At 31.5% G+C, this 16,444-nt stretch overlaps 1 protein-coding gene across 1 annotated transcript in view; it reads left to right on the top strand.

Annotated features, from left to right (window-relative positions):
* The window catches only part of LOC127170753 (rho GTPase-activating protein 6), a 56,435-nt gene that overhangs the window by 21,090 nt on the left and 18,901 nt on the right, over positions 1-16,444 (top strand). The window contains exons 2-6 of the mRNA XM_051118962.1: positions 6,733-6,892; positions 7,029-7,097; positions 12,621-12,892; positions 14,823-15,018; positions 15,296-15,351. Of these exons, the coding sequence (XP_050974919.1) occupies positions 6,733-6,892; positions 7,029-7,097; positions 12,621-12,892; positions 14,823-15,018; positions 15,296-15,351 (753 nt within the window). The remainder of the gene's footprint in view (positions 1-6,732; positions 6,893-7,028; positions 7,098-12,620; positions 12,893-14,822; positions 15,019-15,295; positions 15,352-16,444) is intronic.

The following is a 16,444-nucleotide window of genomic DNA, read 5'->3' as shown; positions in this document are numbered from 1 at the left end:
AGTGTGTGTGATTTCATCTGGGTTATTATGCAAGCAGATGAGGAACTGCTGGTGTTTGGATTGAGAGTTGACCTTCTGCAGCTGGGAAGGAAATGCTCAGTGAATGTTTGACTTGAGCTGTTAGGCATGCATGTGGTCCTGTTATCCAAGTTTATGCGACTGGCTTGAGTGGAAAAGTAAAATAGTGCGGTTGCATGTCGCATATGCTACACAGTGACCCATAATAGGAGCTATTTACTTTATGATAAAAGTAGAGCGCTGCAGTGAAGGGCAGAATCATCAGAATTCAGTTTCCCACACAAAGATTCACATGACTTAATGGACGATAGACTACTGTTTTGTTTTGATTTTCTTTTTTGGAGCTTGGACATAATGAACTGTTGCATTGGAAAGAGCTTCTTCAAAAGAAAAGTGTTCCAGCAGCATGAATAACTCATGTTTTCAAAGGAACAGATCATCCATGAATGTCATTTGGTTCACCTGTAATTGTTGGAAAGGCCCTAGAAATGGGTCAGTATTTTTCATTGTTGTTAAACTGTAAGCCTCTTTGGAGCTGGACTCATATGACAGTTTCCACTTCAACATGGATCAAAGAAAGTATAATCTGGTCAAGGCAGATTTACAGGCTGGTTAATCAGAGGTCGTGAGTATCTGCCTGCACAGTCTGTTTCCTTCCTCACTGCTCATTAGGGCTGGACCATGTAGATAAAAAAAAAGTGTGTGTGTGATTTCAAAATATGTTTGACTTCCGGAAGCCACATGTTCCGCATGTACGTTTATTTATATTTGCACAGACGCCCAAATGTTTAACATTAATGTGCTGACGTTTAATTTTACTTTAAACCTGAATAACTTGACAAAACTCAAAGACAAAAAAGTGAGGTCAACGTTAAAAAATTCAAAGTTTTAAATAATTTAGAATTTTTATTAATTGGTCTTAAATTTAAATATTTGAGTAAACTACCTCATACATTTAACTTAAAATTAGCATGTAGTCTTAACTAATTAAATTAAAACTAGCTAAATCAGTTAATTTTTTGTTTGTTAATTAGTAACACAATGCTTTGATTAGCATAGCAATTGCTGAATATAGAGCAATGTAGAACATTTAATATACTTAGATAAAAAAAATTAAACAATAACATTAATCTTTCATAACAAAAAAAATGTTAACAAATGAAACAAAACAATGAAACAATCTGTATTACTTGAGTTGTGAAGTCAAAAGGAAAGTTCAAAGTACTCTTAAAAGTGAACTAGTTTGAATTAATTTGTTTAATTTAAGTTTGCCACTAGTTTTAAAAATGTATTTATTTTTAAATCATTTGTAAATATCAAGTATTACATTTATATAATATATAATTATTTGACAAATATTTAAAGTATTTATTATTTACTAAACTCATTTTTTCTGATGGCGTTTTAGTGCCACGTTAAAATGGCCCGGATAAATTAAGATTTCAAGATTAAAGTCGGAATATTTAGAGAATAATGTCAAAATGTTACGAGAATAGTCAAAATACTACGAGAATAAATTCTAAATACTTAAATCAAAATTACTAGAATTAATTCGTAGTAATTACAATATTAAAGTTACAATATTTGAAGATTATATCCCGGTGCTTCTAATCCGGGCCATTTTCATGTGCAATAGGCTAAAATATACTCTTCAAATATTATAACTTTAATATTGTAATTGCTACGAATTAATTCTAGTAATTTTGACTTAATTCTCAACTTTATTTCGACTTTATTCTCGAAACATTTCGACTTTACTCTCCAAATTTTCCAACTTTATTTTTGTCATTTCGACTTTCTTAAAATATTTAAACTTTATTCTCGAAATATTTCGACTTTATTCTCGTAATTTCGACTTTATTCTCGTAACATTTCGACTTTATTCTTTGTATAAAGTATAATTGTCTTTATACTTTGAATTTAATCTCAAAGTATTTAGACTTTATTCTCATAATTTCAATTTTATTCTCGTTCTATTAGATTTTTCTCTTTTTATGTGTAACTTAAGTTAAAAAAAATCAAAGTTTTGTTTCTTTTCCTTTTTCAAATTTTGCAATTGTTTGTATATAAAGTTACAATATGTAATATATATAATGTTATATGTAATGTTACAATAATGTTACAAAAGATTTCTATTTCAGATAAATGCTCTTCTGAAGTTTTTATTCTTCAAAGAAACCTGAAAAAATTCTACTCGGCTGTTTTCAACATAATATTAATAAATAAATGTTTTTTAAACAGCAAATCAGAATATTAGAATGATTTCTGAAGGATCATGTGACTGGAGTAATGATGCTGAAAATCAGCTTTAAAATCACAGGAATAAATTACATTTTAAAATATATTTAAATAGAAAACGGGTATTTTGAATTATAAAAATATTTCAAAATTTTACTGTTTTTGCTGTACTTTGAATCAAATAAATGCAGGCTTAGTGAGCAGAAGAGACTTCTTTAAAAAACATTAAAAATCTTACTGTTCAAAAACTTTTGACTTGTAGTGTAGCTATTTTTGAATTGCAAGTAGTAAAATATAGTAAATTTAAATTATATGCAAGTAATAAAATATAGTAAAACCTCTAGTTAGTTAAGTAATCAATGCATGTTTTCATAATCAAGAGGTTAATATTAATAAGCAGAGGTGATACTGCCTGCCAAACGGTTTTTATTACACAACACGTGCTGTTAACGATTTGTGAAAATCACTCATTTGTTGCCTTCAAACCTGTCATCTGATCTAACTCTGTCTGAGACTCCTGGCTAAATTTGCTTCAGTGATCATTCCCAGAAAGCCCTACAAGGAAAAGAGGAGTAAAATGAAAACCAACAAAACACAAGTGCCTGCCAGAGCTTGGGTTCGATTTCTCAAGTCCAAGGAGATCAGGATGATCAGCGCTGCCAGAACGTCTGCGCGGACGCCAAGAATTCTCCAGTGCTTGTCACTGCATGTTCACAGAAACGTGGGCTTATTCTGAGGGACTATAGAGACACTGTGTGTATGAACTGTATCTGTCCAAACATCACAATATAAAGTCAGCGGAGCACAAGAGCAGGATTACGGGATATGAACTCGCATTCATTTTCCATTGAGAAACCTGACATGAGCTTAGGAGTTGCTATAGAAAACACAAGCCTGTGATTTCATCTTTAGTTTTTAAAAATCAGATTTGTTTGTCAAATAAAGAACTACGCACAATCTTGAAATGAGATTGAGAAATATTCTCAGAACACTTAAACATTATCTATCAAAAGTCTGGAATAGTTGCAGTTTTTGAAAGAAAATGTTGAAAGAAGTCTCTTCTGCTCAACAAGGCTGCATTTATTTGATCAAAGATATGATAAAAATGTAAAATGTTATTACAATTTAAAATAACTGCTTTCTGTGTAAATGTATTGTAAAATGAAATTTATTTTTATGATCAAAGCTGTATTTACAGCATCATTACTCCAGTCTTTAGTGTCACATGATTTTTAAACGTTAAAACTGATCATGCAGGCCAAACCGTAAGTCATGGAGACTCCAAACTTGGTGGGATGGTAGTACTCAAACCGCCTACAATGTCTCCAAGTCTCGCCCCAATCGGTCTAAAGGGGGCGCTACAGCGATCAAATGTATGAAATCACTCAGAACTCCAAAACCGCCAGGCGCAGATTGTAAGATTCAAAATTTTGTGGTATTTTGGATTTTTTTTTAAAAACCTACTTTTGCCAACTAGTCCTAGGCTTTTTTGCCCAATGGGAACTAAACTAGTGCAGAAAGATTCTCTGGAGAGAGAATATCAATAATTATCAAAAAAGTTAAATATTCAACTCACCATCACATAGGGACGCCAAAATGTTGGACAGGGCCACTTTTGATAAAAAGTCTATAACTCCTGAACACAATGAGATATCTTAACCAAGCTCAGAACAATTATGTAAGAGCTCAATCTGAGGTCGCAGGACAAAAATCATGGACCTTGGCGGCGCTGTAAGAGGGAAAAAACCCATAAAAATGGCTACAACTGTACAACCATTTGTCCCATCAACATGGAAATGGCTGTGCACGGTCTTGGTCCAAAGTGCCACAAGCATCTATAAGGACATTTGTGTATCTCAAATATGGCCGCCATTGGCCGATGAATTTTGAGCACCTATTAGAGGTTAACGGAGGTGGATCGGAATGAAACTCTGTAAACGATTGAACGTTTTTTGCACATACACGCAATGTTCATATCATGTGATAGAACTCCTCCTTCCAGACAAATTTGCCTCTAGAACCACCGCAGTCAATCAAATTGTTTGTTAAATAATTGAGAAGCTGTAAAAACCCTACTTTTGCTAACTTGTCCTAGGTTTTTCACTCAATCTGGAAATTGAGGTGGAGATCATACTATAGGTGGCGCTATAATAGTTAAAAAGTCTTCCAAAACATTAAGAAATGTTCAAAAGGGGCAGGGCCACTTTTTGCATATAACTTCTGAACACAATGAGATATCTTTGCCAAACTCAGAATACTTATGTGAGAGCTCAATCTGAGGTTGCAGGACAAAAATCGTGGAGCTTGACCACTTGGTGGTGCTATAAGATGGAAAAAAATATAAAAATTGTTATAACTGTGTCTTGGTCCAAAGTGCCACAAGTGTCTATAAGGACATTTGTGTATCTCAAAAAATCTGGCCCTGGGGGGTGGTATCGCATTTTTCAAGGGCGTAAACGATTGTACGCTGCACGTTTTTTCGCACATACATGCAATATTTGTATCATATGATTGAACTCCTCATTCCGGACAACTTTGCCTCTAGAACCACTGCTGTCAATCAAACAGTTTTTTTTTAATGATTGAGAAGCATTAAAAACCCTACTTTTGCTAACCAGACCGAGGTTTTTCGCTCAATCTGGAAAAAAGCACTCCAGTACAAATTTCTGGACTCTCTAAATCAATTATTATAAATAAAATAGAATTTTGTCCTTTGGGTAGCTATAACGGTGTCCTTTAGAAAAGGGGAGTAGCTAAATATACCTAAAAGCCTATAAATCCTAAACGAGAACTCAAAACTTCACAAAACTAGGTGAGCTCATACAACAAATGATTCTAAACAAGCATGCAACGTTGCATGGAGATTGGACAATGGGTGGTGCTATAACAGTTAAGAAATCTTCAAAAACACAATATGTTAACTGTAAATGACCTCAAATTGCATAACATGTTGATATATTCACACAAACACTTCACACTTCATATCATATAACAGATCTTCTCATTCTGAACTTTGTCTCTTGGACCACTGCTGTCAATCAAATTTTTTATTAGATATTCAAGATTATTTAAAAAGGCTCCTTTTACAAACTAGGTCCTAGGTTTTTTTCGCTCAGGCTCAACAAAACCACTGCACTACAATTCTCTGGATTCTCTAGATCCATAATTAGCCAAAAACGATCTAACTTTACACTTTGGTAAACTACTTTTGTCATTTTTAAAGGGGAATGGACAGTTATACTCAAAAGCATGTAAATCCTAAACGAAAACGTCATAAAACTGGTTGAGAATATGCAACAGATGATTCTAAACAAGCATGTAACATTTAATGGAAATTTGACCATAGGTGGCGCTATAACAGTCATAAATGTTAAAAATCATCATATTTCTTTAGTAAATTACCTGTATTTGCCAAAAATGCTTTAAATCATTAATTTAGGTTTTTTACAGCTGTGTTAACACTAAAAATTAGGGCTGCACGATTAATCGAACGATGTCGTGAGGCGCGTTTAGTCAATGAAGCCGGTACTTTGATTAGTAGTAAAGCTCCATCACGTGCGTTCAGTACACAGAGCAAGTAATACACAGAGCCGTAAAGCACTGACGAGCTTTACTGACAATCGAATTCGATTTTGAGCGCGATTTTGGCGTAGCTTGTCAGTGCTTTACGGCTCTGTGTATTACTTGCCGCTCCAGCTGAACGCACGTGATGGAGCTTTACTACTAATCAAAGTACCGGCTTCATTGACTAAAAGCGCCTCACGACATCGTTCGATTAATCGTGCAGCCCTACTAAAAATATTTTTGTTTAGTTCAAAAGAACAACATTTATTTGAAATAAAAATCTTTTACAGTATTATAAATATATTTGTTGTCAATTTTGATCCATTTAATGCATCAGTGCTGGATAAAAGGTTTTGTTTTGTTTTTTAAATCAAACTTTCCCGAAATGTTTGAACGATAATGTATCACAACTGTTTTCAAACATTGAATAATCAGAAATGTTTCTTGAGCAGCAAATCAGCATATTAGAATGATTTCTGAAGGATCATGTGACACTGAAGACTGGAGTAATGATGCTGAAAATTCAGCTTTGATCATAAAAACAAATAACATTTTAACAGATATTTACATAGTTATTTTAAATTGTAAAAATCTTTCACATTTTTACTGCATTTTTGATCAAATTAATGCTGCCTTGTTAAGCAGAAGGGACTTATTTATTTCTTATTCAATATTAAAAAATCTTAAGCTAAACTTTTGACTGACAGTGTGTATATATAGATATATATATATATATATATATATGTATGTGTGTGTGTGTGTGTGTGTGTGTGTGTATATATATATATATATATATATATATATATATATATATATATATATATATACACTGTCAGTCAAAAGTTTAGCTTGTTGATCATGCTGCTTTATTAAAGTGTTTCTCTTTCTCTGTCTATTTTGTGTCTTTCACAGGGAGATTTCACCTGTAAGAAAACGGCGGGTCATAATTTCCACATGCAGTCGGTTCCCATTCAGAGTCTGTCGGAGCTGGAGAGAGTCCGGCTGCAGGAAGTGGCTCTGGTCAGGCTGATGAAAGACTTCGATTTGGGATGCCAGATCACCATCCCGAAAGGTAAACACAGTCTCTCACACGTTTAACACAAAAACTAAACAGACCTGCTAAAGTGTCACTTGTTTGATTGTGATGAAGTTTGGGTGCTATTTTCTGTTCTGTTTTTGATGTTTTGTATTCAAAATGTCTTTTCCAGATGGCCAGAAGCGGAAAAAGTCACTCAGGAGGAAGCTGGATTCTTTATCGAAAGAAAAGAGAGACAAAGGTGTGTATTTGGTTTTTAGATGTTTGTTTAAACCATTATACACATTCAGAAGTTAAAAATGCAAGTTGACCGCTAGAAATAAAGGTCAAAAGTGATTTATTCAATTAGATGTGTTTGCTTTTTGTCTGACAAATTAAACATTTTAAGCAAATTAAGCAAATCGCATACACAATAAAAGTTTGAGTTTGCCTAATATATGTATGTGTACTGTGTGTAATTATTATGTATATATAAACACAAATTAATGTATATATTTAAGAGAAATATGTTATTTATTTTAAAAATATTGAAATGTTTTATATATATATATATATATATATATATATATATATATATATATATATATATATATATATATATATATATATATATATTATTTAAAAATCATATATATTAATAAATACATATACTTGTATTTCCTAAATTTATACATGAATGTTTTATTTATATATACTTAATAATTACACACAGTACACACACATATATTAGGCAAACTCAAACTTTTATTTTGTATGTGATTAATCGGAATTAATCGTTTGACAGCCCTAATATATATAAAATTATTAATAATAAATAATTCATTAATAATTTAAATTAATAATTAAAAAATAACATGATTTCTAACATGATTAACAAGTTATTAGCATGATGCTAACATGATTAGCTTGTTGTTAGCATGTTGCTAGCATGTTTCTAGCATGATTTGCAAGTTACTAGGATGTTTTTAACATGATTAGCAAGTTACTAGCAAGTTGCTAGCATGTTTCTAACATAATTAACAAGTTATTAGCATGTTGCTAGGATCTTTCTAGTATGATTAGCAAGTTACTAACATGTTGCTAGCATGTTGCTAGCATGTTTCTAACGTAATTAGCATGTTGTTAGCATCTTTCTAGCATGATTAAGATGTTGCTAGCATGTTTCTAGCATGATTAGCAAGTTACTAGCATGTTGCTAGCATGTTTCTAACATAATTAGCAAGTTATTAACATGTTGCTAGGATGTTTCTAGTATGATTTGCAAGTTACTAGCATGTTAACATGATTAGTAAGTTACTAACATGTTGTTAGCATGTTTTCGAACATAATTAGCATGTTGTTAGCATCTTTCTATCATGATTAGGATGTTACTAGCATGTTTCTATCATGATTGGCAAGTTACTAGCATGTTGCTAACATGATTAGTTTGTCGTTAGTATGTTGCTAGCATGTTTCTAGCATGATTTGCAAGTTACTAGGATGTTTTTAACATGATTAGCAAGTTATTGGCATGTTAACATGATTAGCAAGTTACTAACATGTTGCTAGCATGTTTCCAACATAATTAGTATGTTGTTAGCATCTTTCTAGCACGATTAGGATGTTGCTAGCATGTTTCTAGCATGATTAGCAAGTTGCTAGCATGTTGCTAGCATGTTTCTAACATAATTAGCAAGTTATTAGCATGTTGCTAGGATGTTTCTAGTATGATTTGCAAGTTACTAGCATGTTAACATGATTAGTAAGTTATTAACATGTTGCTAGCATGTTTTCGAACATAATTAGCATGTTGTTAGCATCTTTCTAGCATGATTAGGATGTTGCTAGCATGTTTCTAGCATTATTAGCAAGTTATTAGCATGATGCTAACATGATTAGCTTGTCGTTAGTATGTTGCTAGCATGTTTCTAGCATGATTTGCAAGTTACTAGCATGTTTCTAACATGATTAGCAAGTTATTAGCATGTTGCTAGCATGATTAGTTGTCGTTATCATGATTAGCTTGTCGTTAGCATGATTAGCAAGCTACTAGCATGATTCTAGTTGCTTGGCGATATACAGATAGATAGAAGTTTGAATGAGTTTAAATGGATTTAAACGTTTTCAACATCATTTTTAGGAAAACCGTAAGTCGGATCAGTTAGAAAAGATACAGCAACTCGAGTCAAAAGAGTCAGAAGATGTGGCCTGAGTTTGGAGTTTGTAGAGTTAAAGCTCTAGGAGAAGATACAGTCTACAGTCTTTCTCAAGCCAACTTAATGATATTAATAAAAACATTATTCTCCCGCCAAAAAATTTAGTTCCTCAGAAACATTTGTGGTGTAACAAAGTGGTTGCCGAGCAACACACAAACGTAAACAAAGGAGTATGTTTGCAGAGTAATTTAGAACAGCCTCGAACGCAGCTCGGCCAATCAGAATCAAGGAGCGGAACTATCCGTTTTATAATAACACTATTAGTGTCAGAGGGATAAATCAGTAGTTATCTGAACTATTGTATAAATATAAGCACTGTGTCCACTTGGTCAATAATAAACCATTTTACATTTACATATACAAAACAAATTGCAATAGAAGAGCATAAGAGATTATAAATATTATAAACAGATGTTCGTTTATACACTTCTCATTTGCTAACACGTTCCAAATATCATCTTGCACTTCAGTGGAAGAACATCTGACCGTCTGAATAGATTCACATGAGAAATGACACTTAATTACTCACATTTGATTGGTCACATAGAAATACATGCATTATATCTTCATATTTAGATTTTTATGTTAAAATGAAGAGCAAAGTGAGATTTTGAGTTTGAACTCCTACAGCTCCACTATCATGATAATATATAGCTCTTTGACCCAGAATGCAGTGTTACGGCAGTGATCCGCCTGAGCGGCTCGTGCTCCTCCCTGCGCAGTAATGTGTGCTGGAATGCAGACGCTCCCGCTGCGCTCCGACGGCCCCGAGAAATAACAACAACAAACCGAGACGCTCCGCACTCACTCCGATTATTTGTGTTGCGGATCAGACCTTCGACGAATAACGCCGGATGCATTCGTTTCACGTTTACGTTAAACGACTGCTGTGTTTGAAGGTGTGAGATGTTCAGTGTGGAATGTCACAATACAAAAATGTTTCTATGTGTCATGTTTTAGTATATTATATATTAAGCAATATCAAATAAGCAGCAGTCTGTGTGATATTGCTTAATAAATTTGGCAGGTTTGTATTTTTATTTTTTATTTATTTTTTTTTTCTTTCTGGAGGAACAAACATTGGAGGATTTACATGAAAAACTGGTTTATTAAACTGGGCAAAAATTTAAAAAAATAAAGTTATTGTATTCATTTTTATATATATATATATATATATATATATACTGTATATATATCTTATATATCTTATATATAAATATATCTTTTTTATTTTTTTATTTTTTTAATTGTTATTATTTGATTTTATTTTGAAGTATATTTCACATGAAGTCCCCCTGGGTTTTTAAGATAACATTTCCTGTGAAACTTATTTTATTTTATTAGGGGCCAAGCACTGAAAGTGGACTGATTTTTTTGCTCCCTCTCTGGAAGTCTATGGCAGCCCATAGAACCACTTGCAGGAAAGTTGTGAAATTTGGCACACTCATACAGGACAGTCTCATAATTAACCACAGCAAATTTGGAGTCTCTAACTCAAACTCTGTAGCGCCACCACTTGTCTAAAATTTCAATCATTTTATGCTAATAGCTTTTGAACCGTAAGGCACAGAATCAAGTCCAAAATTCAAAAATCGTTAATATATTTAATTTTATTTTTATTTTTATTTGAAGTATATTTTACTTTTTTTTTTTTTTTAAAAAAAAAAAAAAAAAAAGTTTAGTTTTTTTTTTTCTATAAATTATTGTACGTAAAACCTACTTTTTCAAACTCGTCCTAGACGGTTTGTCTGATTTTCACCAAAATTGGCTCAGATCATGCTGGCAAAAAGTTGATTAGTCAAACCATTCTCGAAATAACGCGCAAATGAATTCTACGAAAAGCACGCAAAAATGGATATGAGGCTATATCTCCGCAACGGTTTGGCATATTGACAACAAACTTGGTGTGTGTTTTAACAGGCATGACCTGAGGCTACCTGCAGTGTTTTGGCACAACGCCACCTAGTGGTCAGGAGATATGGAAAATGGCTATTTTTGCTTATACCTTCTGAATGGTTTGGCCTCAAAAGGTTTAATGGCAATGCCACCTTATGGCCAAAGTTATAAAGAAATGCTAATAACTTCTGTTTACGTTAGTCTGTTGTAATGAAAGTGATCTCAATATATTCCTGGGGTCAAGCCGAGAACATTGATACCCATTATGCCAAAACTGACCAAACATCCTGTCCGCCATTTTGATTAATGTTGAAAACCTACTTTTTCAAACTCCTCCTAAACTGTTCATCCGATTTTCACCGAATTTGACTCAGATCATCTTCAGACCGTGCTGAAAAAAGTCATGGATTTCATGATGATGCACAGTAGGAAACAGTTTTCGTTTAGCGCATCAACGAATTTGCTGGAAGGATGCCAAACTGTATCTGAGGCTGTATCTCTGCAAAGCTTTGGCATATTTGCACCAAATTTTATATGTGCTATTGTCACCTCACACTGACCACACCACATCAATGTGGTAACAGCGCCACCTATTGGCCAGAAGTAATACACCATTCATTAAACATTAATATTGAAATTTCCAAAAATGCTAATAACTTCTGATTGCATTAGCCTATTGTAATGAAACATTCCTTGGGTCATGCTGACAACATACATACTAATTAAACCATAGTTGGCTGAACTTCCTTTATACCATTTTGATTAATGTACAAAATCTACTTGTTTGAACTCCTCCTAGACCATTGGTCCAATTTTGACCAAATTTGACTCAAATCATATTTAAACTGTCCCAAAGTTATGGATTTCATGTTGATTGACAAAACCGTTTTCGTACAGTGCCACTACACATTTGTGGCATGATGCCAAAATGACTCTGAGGCTGTATCTCTGTAAAATTTTAACATAATGGCACCAAACTTTGTCTGTGTCATTATCACCTCACCACCTATTGGTCAAAAGTGATAAGCCATTAAATTATATTATTATTGGTTGTATTTATGATTTTTCAGGCATTTCAACTGACACATCCTAAAATAGCTTTAATTACTCATTGTTGAGGTCAATATGTTGCTCCTTGCCGTTCTTAGCTCTTCATTCTGCCTCTTTTGTGCTTGGCCCCGCAATTGCTGCTTGCAGCTATATTTATTTTTATTTTTATTTGAAGTATATTTTACAATAAGTCCCCCTGGGATTTTTAATTAAGCCAAAATTATTTAATTTAATTTAATTTAATTTAATTTAATTTAATTTAATTTTAGGCCCCCCTGAGATTTTAAGTTAACATTTCAATAATTTAACAGCACAGAAAATTAAAGCCAAAATTAATTTTAAAAAAGTTATTTTATTTATTCAATTTTATTTATTTATTTATTCATTCATTTTTAATGAAACCACAATAAAATATTTTGTATTATTCTTTATTTTATCTTGCCTTATTTTTTGTGTTGTTAAAATATTGAAATATTAATTTAAAACCCCAGGTAGACTACATGTAAATATTTTAGTTGCAAAGGAATTTGGCCGACAGAAAGTTTGGGAATTCCTGGATTGGAGAAGAAGCAGTAAATCTTTGCTGTAAATATCTGTCCTTTCTCTCTCTCTGTGTTGCTCAGAGTCGGACCCCCAGGCGTTCGGCGTGCCGCTCTCACAGGTGATTTTTAACGACCGTCGTCACAAGCAGCTGCAGGAGGAGCGGGAGCAGGAGGAGCAAGAGGAGCAGCGGAGTCCAGTGGAACGAGTCTCTTCACTTCTGCACCTGACGGGACGCAGATCCACCAACAAGGAGCTTTCCAGCAGTAACTCGTCCCTCAGCTCGTCCTCTGAGACGCCCAACGAGAGCACGACACCCGGCACGCCGGAGACGGCGCTGCGCTCGCGCAGACGGGTAGAGAAACGCTTCCTGTTCAGAGTTTAACCCATATTGTTATTTCCTTTTTTGATGACATTTTACAATAAGGTCTAATTTGTTAAAAAAAAATAGTTCACCCAAAAATGAACATTTGTTTCTTCTGTTGAACATAAAATAAGTTATTTTGAAGAGTGCTGGTAATCAAACAGTTGATGGTTCCTATTGACTTCCATAGTATTTCTTTCCCTACTTCTTCAAAATATTTTTTTTTGTGTTCAGCATAACAAAGGAACTCAATACAGGTTTGAAACGACACAAGGTTGAGTAAATGATGACAAAAGTGTCATTTTTGGGTGAACTATTACTTTAACTTATGCATAACTAATAATGCATAACTAACATTAACCCACAATGAGCAATACTTTTGTTACAGTATATAATTATAGTTTACAATTATATAATATAATATAATATAATATACATATTGTATAATTAACATAATATAGTATATAATTACAATGTAAATAATTAATAATAATAATAATAATAATAATCAATCATTAAATTGTTTTTTGACACAAATTATTAATCAGTAATACTCTTTAAAAAATTTTTTTGACACAATAATAAATACATAATCATTTTTGACACAATGATAAATAATCAATAATAAGCATTAAATGTTTTTTGCCACAATAATAAATTAATAATCAATAATAATCATTTTTTGCCACAATAATAAATTAATAATCAATAATAATCATTAAATAGTTTTTTTTCTTGACAGAATAATAAATTAATAATCATTAACAATAATCATTAAGTCGTTTAGACACAATAATAAATTAACAATATTAATAATAATCATTATGTTTTTGATACAATGATAAATTAATAATCAATAATAATAATAATAACCATTAAAACTTTTGACACTATAATAGTCAATAATAATGATAATTATATTAAAAAAATTGACACCATAATAAATTAATCAATAATAATCATTAAATAGTTTTTGGAAATAATAAATTATTAATTATTAATAATAATCGTAAAAAAATCGGCACAATAATAAATTAATAATCAGTAATAATAATTAAAACATTTTTGCACAATAAATTAATAATCAATAATCATAAAAACATTTTAAAACAATAAATAAATAATCAGAAATAATAATCATTAAATATTTTTTGACAATAATAAATGTATAATTATTAATAATAATCATTAAAACATTTTTGACAATAAATTAATCAATAATAATCATTAACGTTTTGACACAAGGACAAATTAATAATAATCATTTATAATAAGTAATAATAGTCAATAATAATAATAATTATTAAAACATTTTTTGACCCAATAATTAATTAATGATCATTATTATTATTATTTATTTATGTATGTATGTATTTATTTATTCTGCTATATTTACACAAAGCTAAATGTCTATCTAAATCATTGCACAGTTAAAAATAAATTAAAATTAAATGAAAACAGAAAATGTGAAAACAAAACAGAAACTATAATAGTATATCAGTGATGCTAAAATAACAGATTTCTAAAGAGAATGAATGGTTATAAAAAAGTTAGTATACAGGATGTTAGTTTCTTTACCTGTGTAAACTGTAGTTTAATGCAGTTTGAGACCCAAAAAAATGGTGCAATATATCATTAGAGCTCAAATTGGAAAAAAAAAAAAAAATTCTAAATAAAAAATGTATTCAAACTGGAATCAAATTGTCATTATGAACTGAATTGTGTTAAAACTTCTACAGAAAACATGAGCTAATGTTTGCTTGGTTTGTTCATGACAGTCAGAAATGATGATTTTATTGCATATTGAAAATGTATTTGCTGGATATATTAAATGAAGCAATGCTATTAATAATGCAATGATTTTATTTTTTTTTATCTGTATGTTTGTTGTTCATTAATGCGGTGTGTTTGATTGCTGCAGGGCGGTATGTCTGTGGACTGCATCACTGATCTGGACGACAGTCACTCACGTCTACTCGAGGCTCTTCAGCTCTCCATGCCGGTGGAATCGGCCAACGAGAAGAAGAAGACAAGCGACACGAAACTCAGCCTGAACCCCATCTACAGACAGGTGCCGCGTGTGCTGGACTGCTGCTGCCAACACCTGCAGAAATATGGTCAGTGACACCGAAATCCGAAGGTGCAATCACACTGAAGTCATAGTTGTAGTTGTAGTTCTGTTGGTTTGTGGTCATCGATTTGTTAAGCCCCGCCCCATCTTCCTGTTTCAGCGTCTGCACAGGAAAAAAAGGTTTCCGTTTTCTATTTCATGGGGTCTTCAGAGTTCACAATAACAGCCAGGCTAGTTTGAGCATAGTCTAAACACAGTTTTAAGACTGTTTCCATACAGACGTTGACATAACAGTGCCGGATATTTGCTTTGCTGCTGTTAAGGTCTGCAGACGGTGGGCATTTTCCGGGTCGGAAGCTCCAAGAAAAGAGTTCGACAGGTGAGAAGCGAAAATGTTATGTTTTAGAAACTTATTTATACTTATTTTATTTATATATATATATATATATAATTTAGTAAATGAAATTAAATTAAATGCAGTAAATAAAAGAAAATATTTTGGGGAAAAAAAATGATATGAAATGAAATTAGGCTTTGACCTTGCATAAAAATTAATTTTTTGACCCAATAATAACTAGAATAAATAAAGGCAAATTTTTTCGAAGAATAAAATAAAACAAATGGATTTATGGCATGATTTTTTTTTTTTTAACTAAATGACAGTACTGGTAACCATAATAAATGAGGATTAAATTAAATTAAATTAAATTAAATTAGGCATTAATATTTATACAAAATATTTAATCATATTCTAGTAAAGGTAAGTACAATAAATAAAGGCAAAATATTTTGTAAAGTAAAATAAAATAAAACAAATAGATTTATGGTATGACAATTGTACATTTCGTTTTTTTTGTTTTTTGTTTTTTGTTTTTTTTTATACTAAATGACAGTACAGGTAACCAAAATAAATAAGGGCAAAATATTTAGAAAAAACAAATGTAAATTAAATTAAATTAAATTAAATTAAATTAGTCATGGAACTTGTACGAAAATAAATATTTATAAAAAATATTGAATCATATTTCGGTAAAGGTAAATATAGTAAATAAAAGCAAAATATTTTGAAAATTAAATTAAATTAAATTAAATTAAATTAAATTAGTCATGGAACTTGTACAAAGATTAATATTTATACAAAATATTTCATCATATTTCGGTAAAGCTAAATACAGTAAATAAAAGCAAAATACTTTGTAAATTAAATTAAATTAAATTAGTCATGGAACTTGTACAAAAAAATAATATTTACACAAACTATTTAATCATATTTCGGGAAAGGTAAATACAGTTAATAAAAGCAAAATATTTTAAATGAAATTCAATTAAATTAAATTAGGCATGGACCTTGTATTAAATAAAATAAAACAAATGGATTTATGGCATGATTTTCTTTTTTTCTTTCTTTTTTTTTTGACCCAAAATAAATAAGGGCAAGTTATTTAGGAAAAACGAATGTAATTTAAATTTAC

The sequence above is a fragment of the Labeo rohita genome, chromosome 9 (assembly GCF_022985175.1).
Source record: "Labeo rohita strain BAU-BD-2019 chromosome 9, IGBB_LRoh.1.0, whole genome shotgun sequence".
NCBI classification, from domain to species: domain Eukaryota; kingdom Metazoa; phylum Chordata; class Actinopteri; order Cypriniformes; family Cyprinidae; genus Labeo; species Labeo rohita.
Note: the sequence above shows the minus strand (reverse complement) of the source record. Positions and strands in the feature narration are given on the sequence as shown.